At 47.7% G+C, this 22,250-nt stretch overlaps 1 protein-coding gene across 1 annotated transcript in view; it reads left to right on the forward strand.

The window, feature by feature from the left end:
* LOC115098272 (NACHT, LRR and PYD domains-containing protein 3-like) overlaps positions 1 to 22,250 on the forward strand; it is a 45,197-nt gene that overhangs the window by 11,422 nt on the left and 11,525 nt on the right. Inside the window, exon 3 of the mRNA XM_029614780.1 lies at positions 22,062 to 22,103. Coding sequence (XP_029470640.1) covers positions 22,062 to 22,103 — 42 coding nt within the window. The remainder of the gene's footprint in view (positions 1 to 22,061; positions 22,104 to 22,250) is intronic.

The following is a 22,250-nucleotide window of genomic DNA, read 5'->3' on the forward strand; positions in this document are numbered from 1 at the left end:
TGGCTACACAACATTGTTTAAATAAAGATCAATCTCTGTGTTTGTGTGTCCTCAGCTGAGCCTGACCTGTGGCTCCTCATGGGACTGCTCCCCGTGGACGTGGTCAGCTGCCACAGTGTCCAAGTGTCCACCCAAACCTCACTAATTATAACAATAAGAACCTCTAATACCTTCAACAAGCTCAGAAGTTGAATCCCCGGCAAGCAAGATGGTAATTATTTTTCAACCATTTTAACTTCTTACTGAAATATCACCCCACTGTGAAAAACCTCTGCGTAGATGCCCTCTCATGCTCCTTTGAAGTATCAGATATATAAGAGCCTCCATGTCCTCAACCCAACTAAGGTCCTCACTGCCACCGCTATTCTGATACCCCCCGGAAATACTTTGGTACCTAAATGCCTGCGAGAGAGGATTCTCTATTGGGCATATGATTCCCAGTTGGCAGGATACCCAGGATTCCAGAAAACTCTAGACTTACTCTCCCACCACTACTAGTGGCCCCAGGTAGCTAAAGATGTCTGATGATACGTCGAGTCCTGCCCTAAATGTGCTGCCAACAAACCTTCTTATGCGCGACCTTGGGGCCTTTTACAGACACTGCCAGTTCCCAAGAAGCCATGGATCCACATAGCCATGGATTTCATAACTAACCTGCCTCACTCCAATGGATGCACAGTAATTTGGATCATGGTGGACATCTTTTCGAAAATGACCCACTTTGTGCCCTTTACAAGCTAACCCTTGGCACTGAAATCACACGCCAATTCTTCCTGAATGTGTTCCGTCTGCAAGAATTACCTGATCACCTGGTCAATTCCCCGGGGGTACAATTTTGGAGGAACCTCTGCCTGAAATGTGATGTCGCCCTTGATTTCTCATCAGGGTATCATCCATAGACCAACAGTCAAACAGATCGGATTAACCAGATCCTCAAGGCTTTTCTAAGGACCTATGTGAACAACCAGCAAGATGACTGGGCTTCCCTCCTGCCATGGGCAGAATTGTGCCATAATAATCATATAGGGGAGTTATTAGGCTCCTCTCCTTTCTGCACAGTTTGTGGTCAGCATCCATGGGTTCCTCTCCCTATTTCCATGACCGTCCCTTGTCCTGTGGCTAATAATACTGCACAGACTTGGAGATCTCTGGAGGAAGACTTGCCAGCTCCTCCTTCAGGCTACGGAAAAATATAAGAAGCAGGCTGATAAGAAGTCAGTGGGGTAAGCCATAGCTCGGCGGTTCCTTCGAAGCAATTATCACTTCGAAGAAGTCCTGCCCAGCACCCCATTTCAAACCAGGGGAAAGGGTATGACTTAAACCAGGAATCTCCATCTCAGGATTCCTTTGATGAAGTTTGCCCTGTGCTTCATTGTCCCTTTCCTTATTACCTGCCAGGTCGATCCAGTGAACTACCAACTTCTCCTACCTCCTATGCTGAGTATCCACAACACCTTCCATATGTTGCTATTAAAATCACTATGGTTATCAAGACCATCTGGCCTGTTCCCACATCTACAAGTGTGCTTTCTGAAGAAGAAACAGAATATGAAATTCAAGCTATTCTGGACACTAAGTACATCAGGAGCAAGTTTCACAATCTAATCTCCTAGAAAGGATTTGGACCAAGGAGAACACATAGGAGCCGGCCTCCTACATCTAAGCCCCTCACCTCATCAAAGAATTCTATAACTTTTCCCCTATAAGCTGTTGGCAAAGTGGACCCTCTGGCTGAGGGGGAGTTGGCGCTATCTGCAGGGCTTCTTCCTGCAGATTCCCACCATCAGCAGGCAGAGCTGGCAAAGGCAGAGGCCCAACTGGAGCTTCACCAATACTAGCCCACATTCCCCTTAGGTTGAGCCCTCGGGTGCTAGGGCCGGCTGGTCTTAGGTGTGGGCCTCTGTGAAGAATTGAAGCGAAGGTAGAGTTGCAGACCAGATCAGGAGAAGATGCCAATCAGGCAGACACCAGATAAGGCTGGTTGCTGAAGAAGTGAGCAGAGGAGCAAGAAAGGAGCGGTACTCAGGGACGTGGTCTAGGCAGAGGTCCATGGCAGGCGTAGAGAGGCAGAGTCATCATCTAGGCAGTGGTCAGTGGCAGGCAGAGAAAGGCAGAGTCGTGATCCAGGCAGTGGTCAGTGGCAGGCAGAGATCCTCAGAGTAGTGTAGCATTGGGTCCGGGGCCAGGGGTCAAACCAAGAATCCAGCAGGAGGACATGGACCACAAGAGACACAGATGGAGACGAAGAGGGACCAAAGAGGGAGAAGACTGATCACAAGGAAGACAATGATCACACTGACCAACGAGGAGTACAGGAACACAGAGCCTGGAACACAGGAATAAGCTGTGGCAAGTAGCTCTACCAAGAAGGTAGTCAACCTATTGCCGAGGCACTGAAGTGTTGACTGCAGCAGCCATATATAGCCTGAAGTGGATGACATCATCAGAAGGCGGCGCTCCCAGGTTCCTGCCAATGGCCCTTTAAAAAGTGGAGGAATGGGCACACATGTACCTAGGAAGGCCCCTGAGAGATGGTGGCATTGTAGCAGAGAGAACGCGGCAGCCAGCCAAGCCGAGCCAGGGGAAACCCGTACAGATGCTCACCATGGGAGGGATGGCAGGCCACCGTGGGTTGTCTTGGGATACCAGGTACCAGATACCAGTTGAAAGGCAAGCGGGTTCAGGAAGCTGGAGACCGTGCTTGTACTTGGCTGGGATGGGCTGAGCTCAGGTAAAGTTTAAAAAAAAAGTTCTAAGAAGAGCAGGGGAGTTGAGAAGTGATTCCTTTCCTCCCACCTGGTCTCCGTGCTTGGCGAGCGATCTGACTGCTGTTCCCACCTCCAGTGGTGTATGGGAGTTGGGGGTGGGGGGTGTGTAGCCTGGCGAGTTGAGCAGCCCTTGCAGCTAGGCCCCGCTCCGAGGCTCAGTTGGTTTGCCACATGGTAGGCTGCAGCAGTGCCTTCACATGCTTTTTGTGCGCCGCATACTGCCCTCTTCAGTTCCGCCGGATTGTGCCTTGTTCACCCAACTGTGCAGCCTGTTATGTGTTTGGTTGTGCGCCTAGTTGAGTGCCTAGCTGGGTGCCTAGTTCAGTGGTTAATTAAGCGCATACAAGTGCCTACCGGGAGTGGGCTGGATCTTACTGATTTATATTTTTTTATAAAGGGATGATATCCACTGTGTGGGGTTTATTCCTGCTTTTTTCTGCATATTTTTCTTTTGTTATCTTTCTCTTCTCGTATCTTAACTGATGTATGGGGGTGGGGGTGGGAAAGGGCTGGATCCCTAGGACTAAAGTTTGGAGATCCTGAGGAGTAGCAGTTGGTTGGGGTTTTGGGTTGTGTGTTGTGGTGTGTATGGTGAGTGTGTGTGTGTGAATGTTGTTTGCTGAGCTGATGGGGTGTGGTATGTTCTGTGGGAAAGAAACTTAGAACAGAGAAAGGGAATGTCTTTAATACTTGTTTAACGTTGTTCCCTGCCATGTGTATATTTTCGTCATTGTTCGTTCTGGGTTAATGCTATATTACTGCACTTTTCGAGAAGCCTTTTTAGCTTGATATGTTTCTAATATTTGGCCTGTTGGCTCTTTGTATTTTCTTTTTATGTCTGGGAGAATTGGGGCCTCAGTCCTGTTGTTTAATTAAGTCTCTCTTTCTCTTTCAATATAAAGTATTTTGAAAAAAATAAAAAAAAGAAGCACCTACCAGGGCACCCATTTTATGCGTGCACACACATGCCCTATTTTATGCACATATGCACGTATGCACTTGTTTACGTCATTCCCTGATTGACCTTTCGGAGCTCAAGATGGATGCTTATTTCGGCACAGTGTGGTGCGCCTTATCTGATGGCGCCTATAGCGAAGACACTTAAGCGCCTTGCCCTATGTCACATTCGAGCATCTCAGCCTGGCATTCCTTCTAACTTGTGTCAGCTCTGTTTGGGGGCTCGGGAAGAATTCCTCCTCTTTGATTTTACTAAAGCCCACTTCTTCCCAGTCTGGTGCAAGAATGGAGAAAGAGCTACCAGAAGGGTCGCCTGATCCTGGGACTCCCCGAACTGGTTCGTCAGCAGGGGAAGGTAGTTCAGTGGGCACAAGACACCTACCCCCTGGGCATTGGCATGGATCCTTCAGCCTTTTCTTGGCTGGAATTTTTTCAAGGACTGCAGTCTTTTCTTCAGGCACAGTCCTCGGCCCTGGCCAACAGTGAAATCCCACACGCCTGGTGCTGCAGGTAAGCGTCGTTGTATACCTGGAGCTAGTTTTCCCAATAAGGATCCAGACAGGACTGATGAGGAGACCGATCCTTACTCCCTGAAGGATGGGGAGATTGCTCTGGGATTGGAACCTTATAGAACTATGTTGCGATTCTTTCATAAAGATGAGTTATCGGATCTCATTTCCCAGACATTAAAGATGCTGGGAGTACCTGGGGCTGAATCCATGTCTGAGCCAAAGAAAATCCTATTCTGGTTTCCTTGCACAAAGCCTCATGTTTCTTTCCTATTATGGAGGCTATTCAAGAATTAATTAATCTTGATTGGGGCGCCCCAGAAGAAAATTTTAAAGGAAGACGAGTCTTGTATGGACTGTAACCCCTGGATCTGGTTGCGAGAGAGCAATTGCATTTTCTGTGCCATTACCAAACAGATGACTATTCCCGTTGAAGGGGGAGTGGTTTTGAAGGATGCACAGGATAGAAGAATCGAGGCTATTTTTAAGCAGGCCTTTGAGGCAATGGCAATGACCTTGCAGATAGCTTCTTGTTAGTCCCTGGTGGCTTGCTCTTGTTTGCTGCTCTCTCAAGAGGTCGATGAGTCTGGTTTAAGTTCCAGGGCAGTGATAGAACCAGCAGCCGTCTTTTTGGCAGATGCGGGCTGCAATTTGGTCTGTATTTCGACCAGAGGGATGGCTTCGGTAGTTGTGGCTAGGCATCAGCTATGGCTGAGAAATTGGTCAGCCAATACAACCTCAGTCTAACCTTACAAAGTTTCCCTTTAAAGACTCACTCTTGATTGGGAGCGAGCTGCAGAAAATGGCCAATTAGTGGGATAAGTCCCCGGTTCTTCAATTGCCAGAGGATAAGAAACAAGTGCCCCAATCCTTCAGCTCGAGAGGTCATATTATAGGATTCTGACGTTTTCGACCCTACAGAGGAGTGGCCTTTTAGAGGACTCGACCTTTGGGTAGATCTCAATACATTTGACCCAGGCAGCCCAGACGGAGAATAGGCTTGGGTAATGGAGCACCCTAAGCTTCCCAATGAAGATGTGCCGACCCACTTCCGGGAACAGGAGATAGGAGGTCACCTCTCTCTTTTTTATCGGAGGTGGGTCGAGATCACTACAGACTAGTGGGTTTTGGAGGTGATATGAGATGGCTATGTGGTGGAGTTTCGCAGTGTTCCTCGGACATGTTCATGGTGTTTCCCTGCAATTCTCCGCAGAAGAGACAGGCAGTGGAGTGGATATTATCAAGACTTCTCAGCCTGCAGGCTGTGGTTCCAGTTCCCATGTCTCAAGAAAATACGGGCTGATATTCAATTTATTTCTTTGTAGCCAAGGAGGGCTCATTTTGCATTTCCTGGATTTCAAAGGAGTCAACCTTCATTTGCATGTGACTCATTTTCATATGGAAACCTTGTGCTCAGAGATAATGGCAGTACAGTCAGGGGAGTTCCTGATGTATCTAGATTTGTCTGAGGCATACCTGCATATTCCCATCTAACTAGAGCATCACAAATTTCTGCATTTCATGGTTTTGGGGCATCATTATCAGATTCAAGCTCTTCCTTTTGGTTTAGCCTCCACACCCAGAACTTTTTTCAAGGTCATGGTAGTGGTGGCGATGGAGATGAGAAAGGATAGGATTCTAGTACATCCGTTCATCGATGACTGGCTGATTCAGGTCAAGAGACTGGAAGAGAGCCTCCGGGTCTCATGCAAGATGAGTTGTTTCAGGAGTTAGGTTGGGTCATGAACCTGGCCAAGAGCAATGTCCGGCCAGCTCAGTCGCTAGAGTATCTCAATGTTTGGTTCAACACAGAACAGTGCACGATTTTCCTGCCAGAGAGCCGTATTTAGAAGCTATGCCTCTACTGACGCCCAACAGTGTATTCCTATCTACAGGTGCTTGGATTGATGGCAGCCACCATGGAGGTGGTGCCATGGGCGAGGGCACATATGCATCTTCTTCAGTGCACTCTGCTGTCTCGTTGGAGCCCACAGTCTCAAGACTGTTTGATTTGGCTCTACTTGCCGATGGAGATTTGCACTCAACGGCAGTGGTGGTTAAAAGTGGATGTCTAAGGAAAGGGGTTTTCCTGAGTTCACTGGACTGGCTGGAACTCACAACAGATGCGAGCCTCCAAGACTGGGGATCTCACTGTCAGGAGCTGACAGTGCAGGGGTACTGGAGTATGTTAGATTTTGTGGGTTTCGTAGACCCTTGGCCCGAGATGGAGGTTGATGCTACCTGAGGGGCAGGACCCCACAGGTTCCCACCATCGGGAGGCGAGGCCAGCTAGAACAGGGGCAGCAGGGACACAACTGTAATTAAGATGAGAGGGAAATGTCTTGCGTCACTACCATGTGATCGCAGGTGCCTGTGCTGAAGTTATACTGCGAGGCACCCCAAGGAGCAGGAACAGAGTGACACAGTTCAGAGGAATCGCAGTACTTAGCAGGTCTGGAGATAGAATGTACCAGAGGAAGGATCTCCGATGCAGAGGTGCACTGGGCAGGCCCCGAGGAATGGGGAGCGCGGAGCCAGAATCTCTGGTGCAGTGATGCAGAGACTGCCCCGAGGAGTGGGAAAGGCATAGCCACTGAGTCTCTGGTATAGTGACATAGAGGCTGCCCTGAGGAGCGGGGAAGTGTAGGAGCAGAGTATCTGGTAAAGTAGCATTGTGGCTGTCCCGGGGAGCAGGGGAGCATAGGGTCAGAGTCTCTGTTGTATTGACGTAGTGGCTGCCCCGAGGAGCAGGGAAGCATAGAGTTAGAGTCTTTGGTGAAGTGACATTGAGGCTGCCCTGAGGAGCGGGTAAGCATAGAAATGGCAGAACTCTGATGAAGTAATGCTGAGGCTGCCCCAAGGAGCAGGGAAGTGAGAGGCAGGATCTCTGGTAAGGAGCACAGGGGCTACCCTGAGGAGTGGGGAAGCATGGAGACGGAGTCTCAGGGAAGCAAAGCAGGCCCCCAAGGAGCGGGTACCCGAGCCAGAGTCCAGTGCAGAGAGTAGAGATCCGAGGCAGGAACCGCTGGTCTGGAGAACAGGAACAAGCATAAGAGAGCTCAAGGAACTTGTTGCCAAGTCAGTTTGCGTAGGCCAAAGGAGGTGCTTAAATATCTCCGAGTAATGATGTCATCAGTCAGGGATGGCCCGGGAGTTCCCGCCATTGGCCCTTTAAAAGAAGACCCGATGGCGCGCGCGCGTGCACACCTAGGGAAGTCTGAAGTCGGAGCGTGGGTCGGCAGCGTCCCATCCGCTACATGGAGCAAGGAGGACTAGGGACAATGCGGTGACAGTGGCTGACCAGGGCCGCAAGCTCACCCGGAGTAGAGGGCCAAGCATGGCAGGACATGAGTTGGGTCAGTTGTGGCTGCCCGCGGCTGACGGTCATAGCAGATTGCAGAAGAGTCTCTCTGGAACATCAATTGGCTGGAAGCCTGGGCGGACCGGTTGGCATGCTTGCAGTTCAGCGACAGGTTGCAGTGTTGAGCTGTCTGGATAATGTCAGACAATGTGATGACAGTGGCCTACATCAATCAGTTGGGAGGAATCAAGAGCCGGTAAGTGTTGCAGGAAATAGACCAACTTATGAAATGGGCGGAAGTGCATCTTCAGGAGATCTCAGCTTCACACGTTGCAGGAAAAGACAGTATAAGAGCAGACTTTCTCAGCAAGCAGAGTCTGGATAGAGGAAAATGGGAATTGTTAGATGAGGCGTTTCAGCTAATAGTTGATCGCTAGGTTCTGCCATTTCTGGACCTGCTGGTGACTTTTTGCCATGTGAAGGTTCCTCGATTCTTCAGTCGCAGGAGAGATCCAAAGTCTTTGGGTATTGATGCTCTCGTGCAGGAATGGCCAGAGGAAAACTGCTGTATGCCTTTTCTCCATGGCCCATGTTGGGCAGAATGGTTTGGAGAGTCAAGAGTCACAGAGCAATGGTGCTTCTGGTGGCACCAGCCTGGCCCAGGAGACCATGGTATGTGGATCTGCGAAGGTTCTTGGTAGACTTCCCCTCTTCAGTTCCCAGTGCACAGGGATCTGTTGCAACAGGGGCCTGTTCTTCACGAAGATCTAACTTGATTTGTCTTTTGGTATGGTCCTTGAGAGGGCTCGATTGCTGAAGCATGGATATTCTGCTGCGGTGATTGCCACCTTGCTACAAGCTAGAAAATTCTCCCCTTCCTAGCCTTCCTAGCCTATGTGCAGGTTTGATGAGGGTTTTGAGGTTTGGTGTGAAGATCGAGGGGTTCTTCCTTGTTTGATTCAGATTCTGATTGTTTTGGAATTTTTGCAGGATGGTTTGAATAAAGGATTGGCCCTTAATTCATTAAAAGTACAGGTAAGCGGCTCTTGCCTGTTTCAGGGTCAGGTGATTGTTAAACCCTTGTCGGCTCATCCAGATGTGGCCCGTTTCTTAAAAGGAGTGAAACATCTCCGTCCTTCCTTGTGGTTACCAGTGCCCTTGTGGAATCTCAATCTGATTTTGGATTTTTTAGCAGGTCCTACATTTCAATTGATGCCTAACATTTCTTTGTGGTTACTGACCTTGAAAAATGGTATTTCTTGTGATGATTTGTTCTCCATGTAGAGTATCTGAGCTGCAGGCCTTGTCTTGCCAGGAGCTGTTTCTTCGTGTGACTCCGAGGGTCACAGTTGCATAGTGTTCCTTCCTTTTTGCCAAAAGTGGTCTCAGATTTGTACTTGAATCAGTCCATTTCCCTGTGATCTCTGCATAGAGAAAGAGATGCAGAAGAATATCGCCTGTTGCGATCCTTGGATTTTAAGAAACATATCATCTGGAAGTTTCTAAACCCCTCAGGAAGACAGATCACCTGTTTGTCTTCCATGGTGGTGGTAAACGGGGAAAGCCGGCTTCGCGGGCTACAATAGTTCACTGAATTAAGGAGGTAGTCACAGCTACATATCTGGATGCCAAGCAGCTGTTGCCAAATCAGGTTAAGGCTTATTCCACTAGGGCTCAGGCAGTATCATGGGCGGAGGTTAGATTATCATCTCCCGTCGACATTTGCTGAGCTGCAACGTTGTCCTCCTTACCTTCTCCAAAATCCACTCACCTGACCTCAACACGAGAACGTGCCCTAACCATGTTATGCTTCGACTCCTGAGGAAGGGAGGAGTTAGCAATCTGTTATGCTTCGACTCCTGAGGAAGGGAGGAGTTAGCAATCTGTTATGCTTCGACTCCTGAGGAAGGGAGGAGTTAGCAATCTGTTATGCTTTGACTCCTGAGGAAGGGAGGAGTTAGCAAACTGTTATGATCTACTCCTCAAGAAGGGAGGATTTAGCAATCTGTAATGAATCTGCTCCTGTGGAGGGAGGAGTTAGCAATCTGATATGCTCAGCTCCTGTAGAGGGAGTAGTAAACAATCTGTGAGAGTTTAGACTGCAGAGTAGCAATCTGTTATGAATCTGTTGCTGAATACTCCTGATGGAGAAGGAGTAGCAATCTGTTACCAGCGGAGTGCTTGTAGAGGGCACTCAGCTGTAGAGGAATGTAGATAGGTGGATCCTTGGGCTGATGGCAGATGACTGCGCCCCCAGGAGGCTATCCTGAGAGGGACCACCGGCTAGGCTTGAGTACGGAGACAGACACAGATAATTCTTTTATTAGACAGGTTAGTAGAACCACCAGAGGTGGCAATAGTGAGCTGATATGCCCGGCAGCGCTGAAGTCCCTCAGGTACTGGAACAACGATCCCAGGGTTGCTGAGCTGTAGAGAAACTATAGATAGTGAGTAGACAGGGGATGCTGGGTTCACAGCCAGAACTGGAACACAAAACTCACATAAGGTCTTTAGGAAGCTCAGTAGCTGGAAAGGGTTAGGCCCTTGAGGAGCGAGTATCTGTGTCCAGGGAAAGCTCTGAGAGAGTGATGGTAACTCACAAATATCTGTATCTGCGATAGCTTCCAGGCAGTAGAGAATCTTCAGAGTGTTCAGGAACATGGGCCCTCGAGGAGTGAGTACCGGTTCCTATCGGCAATCTGAAATAAAGAAAAGAGAGCGAGGCCCCCGAGGAGCGGGTACCCCTGGTAAGTCTGATGAGGCAGAAAGCAATCCCCCTTTGCTAACTCGATTAGTTTAGCGAATACTGAGACCTTTTATATTGGAAGCAGATGACGTCATCTCAGGGGGACGCCCCCGAGGTTTGCGCCCTTGCTGGAACATTAATCAGAGCGTGCGCGCATCCTACGTCATCAGGAACATGGCGGATCCGTAGCGTTGAGCCGGTCCAGGGACGCCGGAGGGAGATGGCAAGAAGACACCACGGCAGCTAACCGTCCATCAGACCCAGAGGGAGTCGCCACAGAGATAAAGAGGGCCGAGTGAGGGCATCAAGCAGCGACAGACGCAACAAACCATGTCCGGTCCCTCGCTCTGGAACAACCTGCCAATGCAACTAAGAATGGACCCTACAACTCAATCCTTAAAAAAAACCCTCAAGACATGGCATTTCCAAAAAGCCTTCCCATCAGCTAACTAATTTCCTATCTACCATCCAACCTAGAAGACCACTCCCCCCCCCTGCAGACCCACCGACCACCCCACCCCACCCACCCCCCTGCATACCTCCCATAACACCATCCATCTCTCCCCCTCAAGACATCCTGACCCCCCCTACAATACTTCACTTACACAACACAGTCCTACCCCTCCCCTACCCGAAATGCCACCATGCTATCCCTTGAACTCTTATACCTTCACAAATATCACTATGACATTCATAGTAGCAATGCAATGCAATGAAAAAATCGTTGTTTCCCTATGCTACTCCATTCCAGCCAAGAGAAACAACTTTGACTCTCCTCTATTAAATAAACATAAGTTATAGTTTGTTCTAATGTATGCACAGATACAAGATATACCACTACCTAATGACTTTTAAGTACAATTACAAGTTACATCACAGCCTAATGAGAAGTGATATTCACCACGATTTATGTTGGTGTACTGTAATTTACCATAATGTATGATGCTATACTGTAAAATACCTTGTACAACTCCTTGCATGACATACTGCTCCCCCTACACTGCTCCCCCACTCTCATTTAAAAATAATGTACGAAATCTTGAAGTCATCACATACCATGTTGTTAGAATGTTAGATGCTTTACACTACAGAACACACTATTGCCCCATTGTTCAGTTGAAATACAAGGTAAAATATTATAAAGTTCAATGTATTATAAAGCTTCAATGTATAATAAGTAGCACCCGTCCCCCCCCGTCCTCCCCATCCTCCCCGTCCTCCTAAAAACCTTAGTTACACTGTAAACCGATGCGATATTCCAGATTGAACACGGTATAGAAAAACAAATAAATAAATAAATAAAATAAACACCTTTTCCAGGTATTATCGTCTGGATGTGTAGGCCCGGGAGGACACAGCCTTTGCACATACAGTTTTGACTGGACCATGGGCAGCCTCCCGCCCTATTCAGGAGTAGCTTGTCTAGACACTAAGAAATGAGAAATTACTACTTACCTGGTAATTTCCTTTTCTTTAGGATAGATAGATGAATCCAGCTTCCTGGCCTTGGCTGCCGAATAACTGTGCTATGGTCCTCCTGCCTGATTATGTGCTCCAGGGATTACTGGTAAGTGTTAACCCAGTCCCTAGACTAGTGTGAATACATTCTTTGTCTGAGCTCAGTGTGTCCTGTTGACTGAGTACTGGAATGGTTATCTGTTGTTAATAAAGTTTTTGTTAGTCTGTCCACAGTTGGCTTTTGCAGAGAATTCTGGCGGGCTGATGTCACTACAAGGGAATGTGTACTGTGATGTCAGCTTTGCTCTGTCTCCATCTGCTGGTAGAGGTGCTTAACTCACTAGTTCTGGATTCATCTGTCTATAATAAAGAAAAGGAAATTAATCAGGTAAGAAGTAATTTCTCATTATATGTAATTACCTGCTTTTAATTACATAAATTTCAATTATTTGATAATTCAAATAAAATGGACACCCTTAAAAAACTAAAAGAACCATTTTTCTGCTCAAGACTGATTTGCTTCAAGGCAGGAAATAGATGTTTAATCAGATTAGTTGGTTTTTGAAGATTTTAGTCATGTGTGTATATATATCTTACTTATTGTATTGTTGATTTTATTCTCTATATTTGTATCTTTATTCTTTGTAAGCTGCTTTATTCAAACTAGTTTTGAAAAAATGGAGAATAAAACATCAAATTAAATCAAAAACCTCAAAGTAGTTTACAACAAACCCAAAATCATAAAAACATACTAAATCATAGCAATTGAGCCCATCATCTCCAATCTCCTCAAATCCACAATTGCACAATAAAACTTGTCACTCCCATCCTAGATCACAACACAATCCATTAGCTCACATCTAAAGCAACCCACTATCATCCTTCATCCTGAGAAATCCCTAGTTCAATAAACCACACCATTGCGCCATCCATAACACATGTCCTAACCCTCAACAGAGATGACCATAAAGTTCACAAAAAAGGCAAATCACTATGCTCCACACTTTTCCAAGCACTCCGTTGGTAACAGATTGCTACTCCTTCTCCATCAGGAGTATTCAGCAACAGATTCATAACAGATTGCTACTCCTTCTCCATCAGGAGTATTCAGCAACAGATTCATAACAGATTGCTACTCCGCAGTCTAAACCCTAACAGATTGTTTACTACTCCCTCTACAGGAGCTGAGCATATCAGATTGCTAACTACTCCTTCCACAGGAGCAGATTCATTACAGATTGCTAACTCCTCCCTTCTTGAGGAGTAGATCATAACAGATTGCTAACTCCTCCCTTCCTCAGGAGTCGAAGCATAACAGATTGCTAACTCCTCCTTCCTCAGGAGTCGAAGCATAACAGATTGCTAACTCCAGTGGATCCGGCTTTAAATTGGAGAAGCAGTACTCCTGGGAATCCAGCTTAAGGTATGGGATGTCAGTAACACCATGGACCCGGCACACTTCTCGGCTTTGCAGGCTATACCGGGCCTGGCTCAATGCATCTCAGAACAGCAAGAAACCTTGGAGAAACTTACTGCAGCATTCCATCAGCTTCACTCTGTTACCAACCTTGCTAGGGAGTTAGCAATCTGTCATCGCTCCCATGACAGGAAGTATTCCCATACTCTGCCTCTCTTCCGTACATCAAGTATAGCGTCTACTTTGTACTCGAGGTCCTCTTCTGTATCAACAGGATGGGGATCTGATGTCTTGGTGCTGAATTTGTTGAGTATGAGCGGTTTCAGTAATGAGACGTGAAACCTGTTATGGATCTTAATTGCTGGAGGAAGTTTGAGACTGTAGGAGAGATTGCCCAGACGTCGGAGGATGGGGAATGGTCCGACATAGCGTGGAGAGAAGTGAGCAGAGGGCAACTTCAATCTAAGGTGCTTTGTAGACAACCAGACCTTATCACCAGGCTTAAGTTCAGGAGCCATGCCTTGCATGCCATAGTCTCATTTTGCTAGAATTCCAGCTTTGATGAGCATCTCCTTTGTCTTCTTCCAAAGTTGTTGAATTTCATTGGCAGTGGCTTGTGCTGCTGGGGATGACACTGAAAGCGGAAGTGGCAAAGGTAGTCATCCATATACCACTTCGAATGGTGTTGATCCAGTAGATGTTGCTGGATGAGAGTTGATGGAAAACTCAGCCCACGGTAGAAGTTCAGCCCAATTGTTCTGGCGTGAAGAGACATAGGCTCTGAGGAACCATTTGAGGGTGCTGTTCATCCTCTCAGTTTGGCCGTTGGATTGCAGATGGTAAGACGAAGTGAAGTCGAGAGTGATATCAAACTTCTTGCAAAGAGCCTTCCAGAATGTGGCTATGAATTGTATGCCTCTGTCTGAGACGATGTGCTTTGATATTCTGTGCAGGCGGAATATGTGGCTGATGAAGAGCTTTGCAAGTTCACTGGCAGATGGTAAGCCAGGAAGCACCACAAAGTGAGCCATTTTTGAGAATCTGTCCACCGTTACCCAGATAGTGTTGTTGCACCCAGAGAGGGGTAAGTCCACCACGAAGTCTGTGGCGATGTGAGTCCAGGGCTCATCTGGTATGAGTAAAGGTTGTAGTTGGCCCCAAGGACAACCGGGTGGAGGCTTTTGTCTGGCACAGTTGGTACAGGCTGCTACATAAGCGAAGGCGTCCTCTCTCATAGACGGCCACCAGTAGAATTTTTGCAGCTTTGCCAGGGTTCTCCATTGACTGGGTTGTCCAGTCAATTTAGAATCAAGAGCCCATGCTAGTACTTTCTTCCAGAGGTTGGCAGGCACAATCGTCTTGCCCGTAGGTACTGGGTGAGTGGCTGAAAGAAGGACTCTCTCAGGTTAAATAATGTGTTGCAGAGCATCAGGCACATCCTCAGATAAGAAGGAGCGAGATAGGGCATCCGCTCTGACGTTTTTATTTCCAGGTTGGTACTTCAAGATGAAATCAAACCTGTTAAAGAACAGGGACCACCTCACCTGTCTATGGTTGAGGCGCTAGGCGTAACAAAGGTATTCTAGGTTTTTATGGTCAGTAAAAACCGTAATCTGGTGTTGAGCACCCTCAAGCCAGGGTCTCCACTCTTCGAACGCCATCTTTATTGCCAAAAATTCTTTGTCTCTGACTCCATAGTTCCTCTCAGCCGGTGTGAATCGTCTAGAGAAGAAGGAACATGGCCGCAGGATCTTGGAGTCACTGGTTTGACTTAATACAGCCCCTACACCAACATCAGAGGCATCCACCTTGACAATAAAGGAGCATGTAGAATCCGGGTGATGGAGACATGGCTTGCTGGAGAAAGCGTCTTTCAGCTTTTGGAAAGTGGTGGCAGCCTCTATAGACCAATTGGCAACATTGGCACCCTTCTTTGTCAGAGCTGTTAAAGGCACAGTTAGTGAGGAATCATTTTTAATGAAGGTTTTATAGTAATTTATGAATCCCAGAAACCTTCTGAGAGCTTTTAGACCAGTAGGTTGGGACCATTTCTGAATGCTCTCCAGCTTTTGTGGGTCCATCTGGAACCCCTTGTTAGACACTATGTACCCAAGGAACGGTACAGATTCCTTGTGGAATTCGCATTTGGACAGCTTAGCATATAGACGGTTCTCCCGCAGTCTTTGTAACACTCTCTTGGCATCCATAATGTGGGTATTCAGATCTTGAGAGAAGATCAGGATGTCGTCCAAATAGACAACGACACATTGGTAGAGTAGGTTGCGCAGGATGTCGTTCATCATGTTTTGGAAGACAGCTGGAGCGTTACATAAGCCGAAGGGCATCACCAAATACTCAAAGGTGTTAAAAGCTGTCTTCCATTCGTCACCTGAACGAATACAGACAAGGTTATACGCTCCTTTAAGATCCAGCTTGGAGAAGATCTTAGCCCCTTGTAGGCGGTCAAACAGCTCAGAGATGAGTGGTAAGGGATAGCGGTCTTTGACCGTGATCTCGTTTAGACCACGATAATCAATGCATGGAAGTAAGGTACCATCCTTCTTCCCCACAAAGAAAAACCCTGCTCCTGCAGGAGACTTGGATGGTCTTATGAAACCTTTTTGTAGATTTTCTTGGATGTATTCCGACATCACTTTATTCTCCACCACCGAGAGGGGGTAAACTCTTCCCTTGGATAGTTCGGTATTCGGTTTCAAATTGATCGCACAGTCATAAGAGCTGTGTGGCGGAAGGATATCAGCGGCTTCTTTAGAGAACACATCTTGAAACAATGCATATTGAGGTGGTAACCCAGGCATCAACGGAATTGTAAGCATACAGGGTAGTGGTGAAACCTCCTTCAGGCATTTGCTATGACAATCTGAGTCCCAATGTGAAAGCTCTAGTCTAGCCCAGTTGAATTGAGGCATGTGCTTTTGTAGCCATGGTAACCCGAGTACTAAGGGATGCATAGCCTTTTCAAGCACAAAGAAGGAAATGGATTCCGTATGAAGAGCTCTAGTCCTTAAGCTGACCAGTTCCGTTTGTAGGGTTACTTCACCCGGTAAGGGCTCCCCATGAATAGAGGATAACAGAAGCGGAGGCTTCATAGTCATAGTGGGGATTCACAGATGTTCCACTAGACGTCTCAGTATAAAATTCCCTCCTGCCCTGGAGTCCACTAGGGCAAGAGTCTGGAATTCAAGTGGTCCGTTTATCAAAGAGACTGGCAGAGAGAGTGGAGGAGAAAGTGTAGTTAGACCTAAGAAGAGTCCTCCCACAGGACTTAGGTCTGCCCATTTCCCGGACAGATAGGGCATTTTTTTGTACTGCATGGCCTGCTTGACCACAAGACATGCAGAGGCCTAATCTTCTCCACGTTCTTCTCTCCTTAGAAGTCAGGTGACTACGGCCTAGTTGCATTGGTTCTTCTTTGCCAGCAACTGCTTTAGACTGAATAGGCTTAGGTATTGTCTTGACTCGGATTTCTCCCTGGCTAGATCTCTTGGAACCTTTAACCTCATGAACCTTATCCCAAAGTCGCTGATCAATTCTTGTGGGTAACTTCATCAGGTCCTCCAAGGTCTCAGGCATTTCTCGAGCTGCCAATTCATCCTTTAGTCGGGAGTTCAGGCTTTCAAAGAAAAGGGTCTTCAGGCATCTTGAGTCTCAGTTTAACTCTGAAGCCAAAATCTTAAACTCAATGGCGAAGTCTGGTAAAGGTTTATTACCTTGCTGTAGATGAACCAATGTGGATCCTGTGATTGTGTACCTGGCAGGGTCATCAAATACAGATTTGAACAGTTCCAAAAACCCAGCAAAGTCCTTCAGGATGGGGTCATCACACTCCCAAAGCGGAGAAGCCCAAGCTAGTGCTCTTCCGTCCAGATAAGACAGGATATACGTAGTCTTGGCATAAGCTGTGGAAAAATTGTTAGGTTGAAGTGCAAAATGCATACAGCATTGACTGAGGAATCCCATGTATCTCCAGGCTTCCCCTGAGAAGCGAATAGGAGTGGAGAGGGGTACAACTGTCTTAACCTTCACTTCTGGCAGGGTTTCTTCTTTACCTGAGATAGTAGAAGCATTCATCTGTGAGTGCAGTAGATTAAAGGCCACAGTCAAGCTATCCAGCGAGTTCTGTTGTTCGATGATCTGCTGGGCCAGGCCTGGAATGGCGTGCAACACGATGAGCTGAGCCGAATCCATGGAGTTAGCTATCTGTTATGATATTTAGGTGTTTGGTGGATTCTCAGGGACCACAGTGATGGTATCTCCCATGGGGAGGAGCCCCGTAGGGAACTGTGGCACCGGGCTAGACTCAGATGCACAAACACAGAGAATATATCTTTATTATACAGCATGTATGGTTCACCAGAGGTGGTGGTAGAGAGTGGATTAGATAGCAACAGTCTGTGATCCTTGGCGTAGGAGACCCGTCCCATAAAGGTGGTGTAAGGCCCCGATGCAAATATCCAAGAAGGCACTGTAGGAGAGACAGACTGACAAATGTTATAACACACTCCCTTATAGCTGAGTAGACAGAGTTCCCAATGAGCAGTAGAGAGAGGATAGGTATCAACAGTCTGTGATCCTCGGCAGAGGAGATCCATTCCACAATGGTGGTGTAGGGCCCGATGCAGATGGGCAGATGGACAGACTGAGAGAAGAAGTACTCACTCTCTGTAGCTGTCTTAGGAGTGAGTGCCGAGGTGGTGGCCTGGATTGCAAATTGGTTGACAGACAGAAGACAATGTGTGATGGTAAATGGAACCTTCTCTGAAGAGAGAGCGGTTTTAAGCGGTGTACTGCAAGGATCGGTGTTGGGACCGGTCCTGTTCAATATCTTTGTGAGCGACATTGCGGACGGGATTGAAGGTAAGATTTGTCTTTTTGCGGACGACACTAAGATCTGCAAAAGAGTGGACACGCCGGAAGGAGTGGAGAGAATGAGACGGGATTTAAGGAAACTGGAAGAGTGGTCGAAGATATGGCAGCTGAGATTCAATGCCAAGAAGTGCAAAGTCATGCATATGGGGAGTGGAAATCCAAATGAACTGTATTCGATGGGGAGGAGGGAATGCTGATGAGCACGGAGCAGGAAAGAGACCTGGGGTGATAGTGTCTAATGATATGACGTCTGCGAAACAATGTGACAAAGCGATAGCAAAAGCCAGAAGAATGCTGGGCTGTATAGAGAGAGGAATATCGAGTAAGAAAAGGGAAGTGATTATCCCCTTGTACAGGTCCTTAGTGAGGCCTCACCTGGAGTACTGTGTTCAGTTCTGGAGACCGTATCTACAAAGAGACAGAGACAAGATGGAAGCGGTACAGAGAAGGGTGACCAGAAAGGTGGAGGGTCTTCATCAAATGACATATGAGGAGAGATTGAAGAATCTAAATATGTACACCCTGGAGGAAAGGAGGAGCAGGGGTGATATGATTCAGACTTTCAGATACTTGAAAGGCTTTAACGATCCTAAGACAATGACAAACCTTTTCCATCAGAAAAAAATCAGCAGAACCAGAGGTCACGAGCTGAGGCTCCAAGGAGGAAGACTAAGAACCAATGTCAGGAAGTATTTCTTCACAGAGAGAGTGGTGGATGCCTGGAATGCCCTTCCGGAGGAAGTGGTGAAGACAAAAACTGTGAAGGACTTCAAAGGGGCATGGGATAAACACTGCGGATCCATCAAGTCTAGAGGACGTGAATAAAGAGGGGGTGGCTCGCATACAGAATGCTGAACAAGCAGCAGCCCTCAAGATAGAAGGGCTCAAAATAGAAGAACAACAGGAAGCCGCTGCTGCCACAGCCGCCGCCGAAGTGCGCAGAAAGGCTGAGCTAGAGATCGCCTCAGACCTGTTGCAGTAAAAGGGAGAAGCAGCAGCCCTTAAAGCCCTAATTAAAGGTCTTGTTGTGTGTGGCGGGGGGGGGGGGGGCAGTTGTCACAGCCACGAAAAGTAGCAGACGCAGGGATCAATAACCGGGGCCCGCAAGCCCAAAGGTGGAAGGAGGCTGCAGAACACTGCATGAAGCGGCAGTAGCCACAGAGGCATTCACAGAGCAGGATGCCAGTGGTCGGTGTTCCACCTGATGGAGGGCTGCCATCTCAAAAAAAACCCCAAAACAAAAAAACAAAAAAAAACCAGGGGTGGGTAAGAGTATGTAAAATTACCAGTGAGGTCATAGGCTATAGGTTTTGCCAATTATTAGGCTTGTTCAATATTTGTTGTTTGTTATTGTGGCTCGCGGAAATGGGGGCTACTACCTGGAGATAATACCCTTGTTCAGTGTACATGCACAGGGTTGATGAGACTCCATCATTGCTCTGGGCTTCAACGGCAAGAGGTAATGTGGAAGAGAAAAAAAAAATTTGTATTCACAGGGAAGCGAGGTGTAGCTGGGCAGATACTTTACTTTCAATGCATGTCCAGCGTAGCTCTTTGCTTCAACGGCAGGGGAGAAAGTCTAATACTTCTCATTCAACGCATAGCTCTCTGCTTCCACGGCAGGGGGAATGAGGAAGGGAGGATCTGTATGTGGATTGCATAGTCTGGGTGGACAGGGGCAGGGGTGTGGCCTGCTTATTGCGGCGGTTACTACCTCTTATTGAACTGGATATTCACTTGGATGCAGTTCCAGCGCTGCTCTCTACATTGATAGTGGGGGGAGGGGAAATAGAACTAGAGAGTACTAGAAGCCAAGCGTAACAAGTATGAGAGAGAGAGAAAAAAAAAGTGCATAGCTTGCTGGGCAGACTGGATGGGCCGTTTGTCTTCTTCTGCCGTCATTTCTATGTTTCTATATGTTTCTATGTAGGTAGTGTTCCAGCAGGTAGAAGAAATGTAGCAGGCACCAGGATAGACAACCAGGGCCTCGAGGAGTGAGTACCTGTAATAGGATAGGCACCTGGAAATAAGCAGAGGGCCCCCGAGGAGCGGGAACCCAAGTTAGTAAACCCCGAAGGGTGAAGGTAGCTTCTAGCAGGCAGTAGAAGCGGCAGAGCAGCTTCAGACCAGAGCAAATCCAATCTGTTGCTAACTCGGCAAGAGTCAGCAAATGGGCAACCTTTTGAAGAGGGAAGCAGTGACGTCACTTGAGGGGGACGCCCCCGAGGTTCGCGCCAACACTGGTACAAGACGTGAGGCGTGCGAGCGTGCGCGCCCTAGGAGGCCTCAGGTCAACATGGCGGGACGCCGTGCTAGAGCCGCTCCGGAGCAGCTGGAGGATGCGGCAAGGAGATGCAACGGACGCCATTCTGCCGAGGCTGGTGGAGAAGGCTGAAACAGAGGTGAGGCATGTCATACGAAACTGTCTGAGACCGACGGGTGCAACACCTGGAAGGGGTTTTCCTGTCCAGCTTAAAGGTTGCCCTGCCCACTGGGACCTCCATCTCACCTAACCCAGGAGGTTGGTAGGATCCCTTGCCCATTCAAAGATTCCTGCACAGGTAGAGGTGGATACTGTAATTTATAAGAGAAGCAAAGAGAGTGTGGTGCTAGAACAATATTTATTGTGCCATCTGCAACTACTTTATTCAGTAAATTTAAGGGTGGACACTAACCCAATGCATCCAGCATCTATATTTGGGCACGGAGCATTCACAGAGAAGAGAGTTTACCCCTCTCTCAGGGATAACCAAAATGAAGTCAGCTACCCCAGCACTGGGACCCGAAAGGAACCCTTTCCCCCCAAGCCAAACGATCCTACACCCTGGGGAAAGGGGCACAGAGAAGAACTACTCAGGGTCCCTGCCCCAAAGAACTTATAAATATGTTTATGGCCCCACCTGTGCAGGACACGCACACAAGGGTGGTGCTACACAAGAAACTGGCTGCCTGGGTGCCAGACCCTCTCACAATGTATGAACTCCTTCTGGGAATTCTTCACGTAAATCATACAGGGTATAATTATTGATTCACATGGGTCATTCCCAGTCTAACCAACAAAAAGCCTGATGCCAGGAAGGCAGAAGGAGCGGGAAGAGAAGAAGGTGATGATGATGATAATGATGCCAGAGGGTGGAGGGAGAGGGAAGGGAAGAGATGGTGGAAATGATGCCAGGGGGCTTTCCCCCTCCCCTCCTCGTTGCCCCTGTCAGAAGCTTATAACCGGCTGCTCCTCCTTCTGCAGTGCTGGTGCCCGGCTTCTTCCTTCATGCTGGCAAAGTTCAATGACAAAATGTTTGAACTGTGGGGGGTCTATGGAGTCCTATGCGAATCAAACAATGACGCCATGAAAGGAAGAGTGGCCAATTACAAGCATCTGAAAGGGGCAAAGAGGAAGTTGGTGAAGGGCAGCCACATTAGAAAAGCTTAAAGGTGGCTCCGGGGGACTCAAGGTACAGAGGGAGAGACTTGGGGCAAGGGCCCCATCTGCCCATACATAATGATGCCCCTGGTAAAGGGGAGGAACCTGAAAAGGAGCGAAAGGAAAGAGAAGAGAGATGGGGAAAGAGAGCAGGGAGAGGGAGGGAAGAATACCACAGCATTTTTACCCTGCTTTTTTTTTTTTTTTTTTTAAATCCTAGTTCTGCCCACGCGAGTCACATGTGAAATGCAATCAAATTTCTTTTTCCTTGTACAGCCAGATTAAAAGCGGGACAATTGTGTGTGCTGTTCTTGCTTTAACAAGATGTAGGATAATTTCTTTAAAGGCGCAGGATTGCCCCCCGTATAAAGCAGGACAGCTAGCCAAACCCTCCCAGGGCTCCAGCAAAAAGCATTCCCAGCACTTCAGAGCCCATGGGCTCTGTGGGACAGGAGACGCCTTCTGTTTGAAAGAGATTTCTGTGCACTTTCATTTAGTCTAGCATGGGGCGCAAGCCCAGTTAGGGAACCACTAGAACTGCAGGCCCTGCGATTTCCAGTCATTTTAGAAATGCCATCTTTGTTTTTCTTTCAGGATTAGCAGCTCCAGAAAAACCTGTCAAGGAGCCAGAGATATGTAAGTGTTTGTAACCATAGTTATCCGTCACTCACGAAACCAACCTCATCAGTTTAGGGTTCTTTATGTCTTTGGTCAATCAGGTGGTGTGGAGGCTGGAGCATCACTAACTGTGCAGGATGACTAGTCCTCTGTGGCAGAATATAA

This window comes from Rhinatrema bivittatum, chromosome 1 (genome assembly GCF_901001135.1).
Source record: "Rhinatrema bivittatum chromosome 1, aRhiBiv1.1, whole genome shotgun sequence".
Classification (NCBI taxonomy): domain Eukaryota; kingdom Metazoa; phylum Chordata; class Amphibia; order Gymnophiona; family Rhinatrematidae; genus Rhinatrema; species Rhinatrema bivittatum.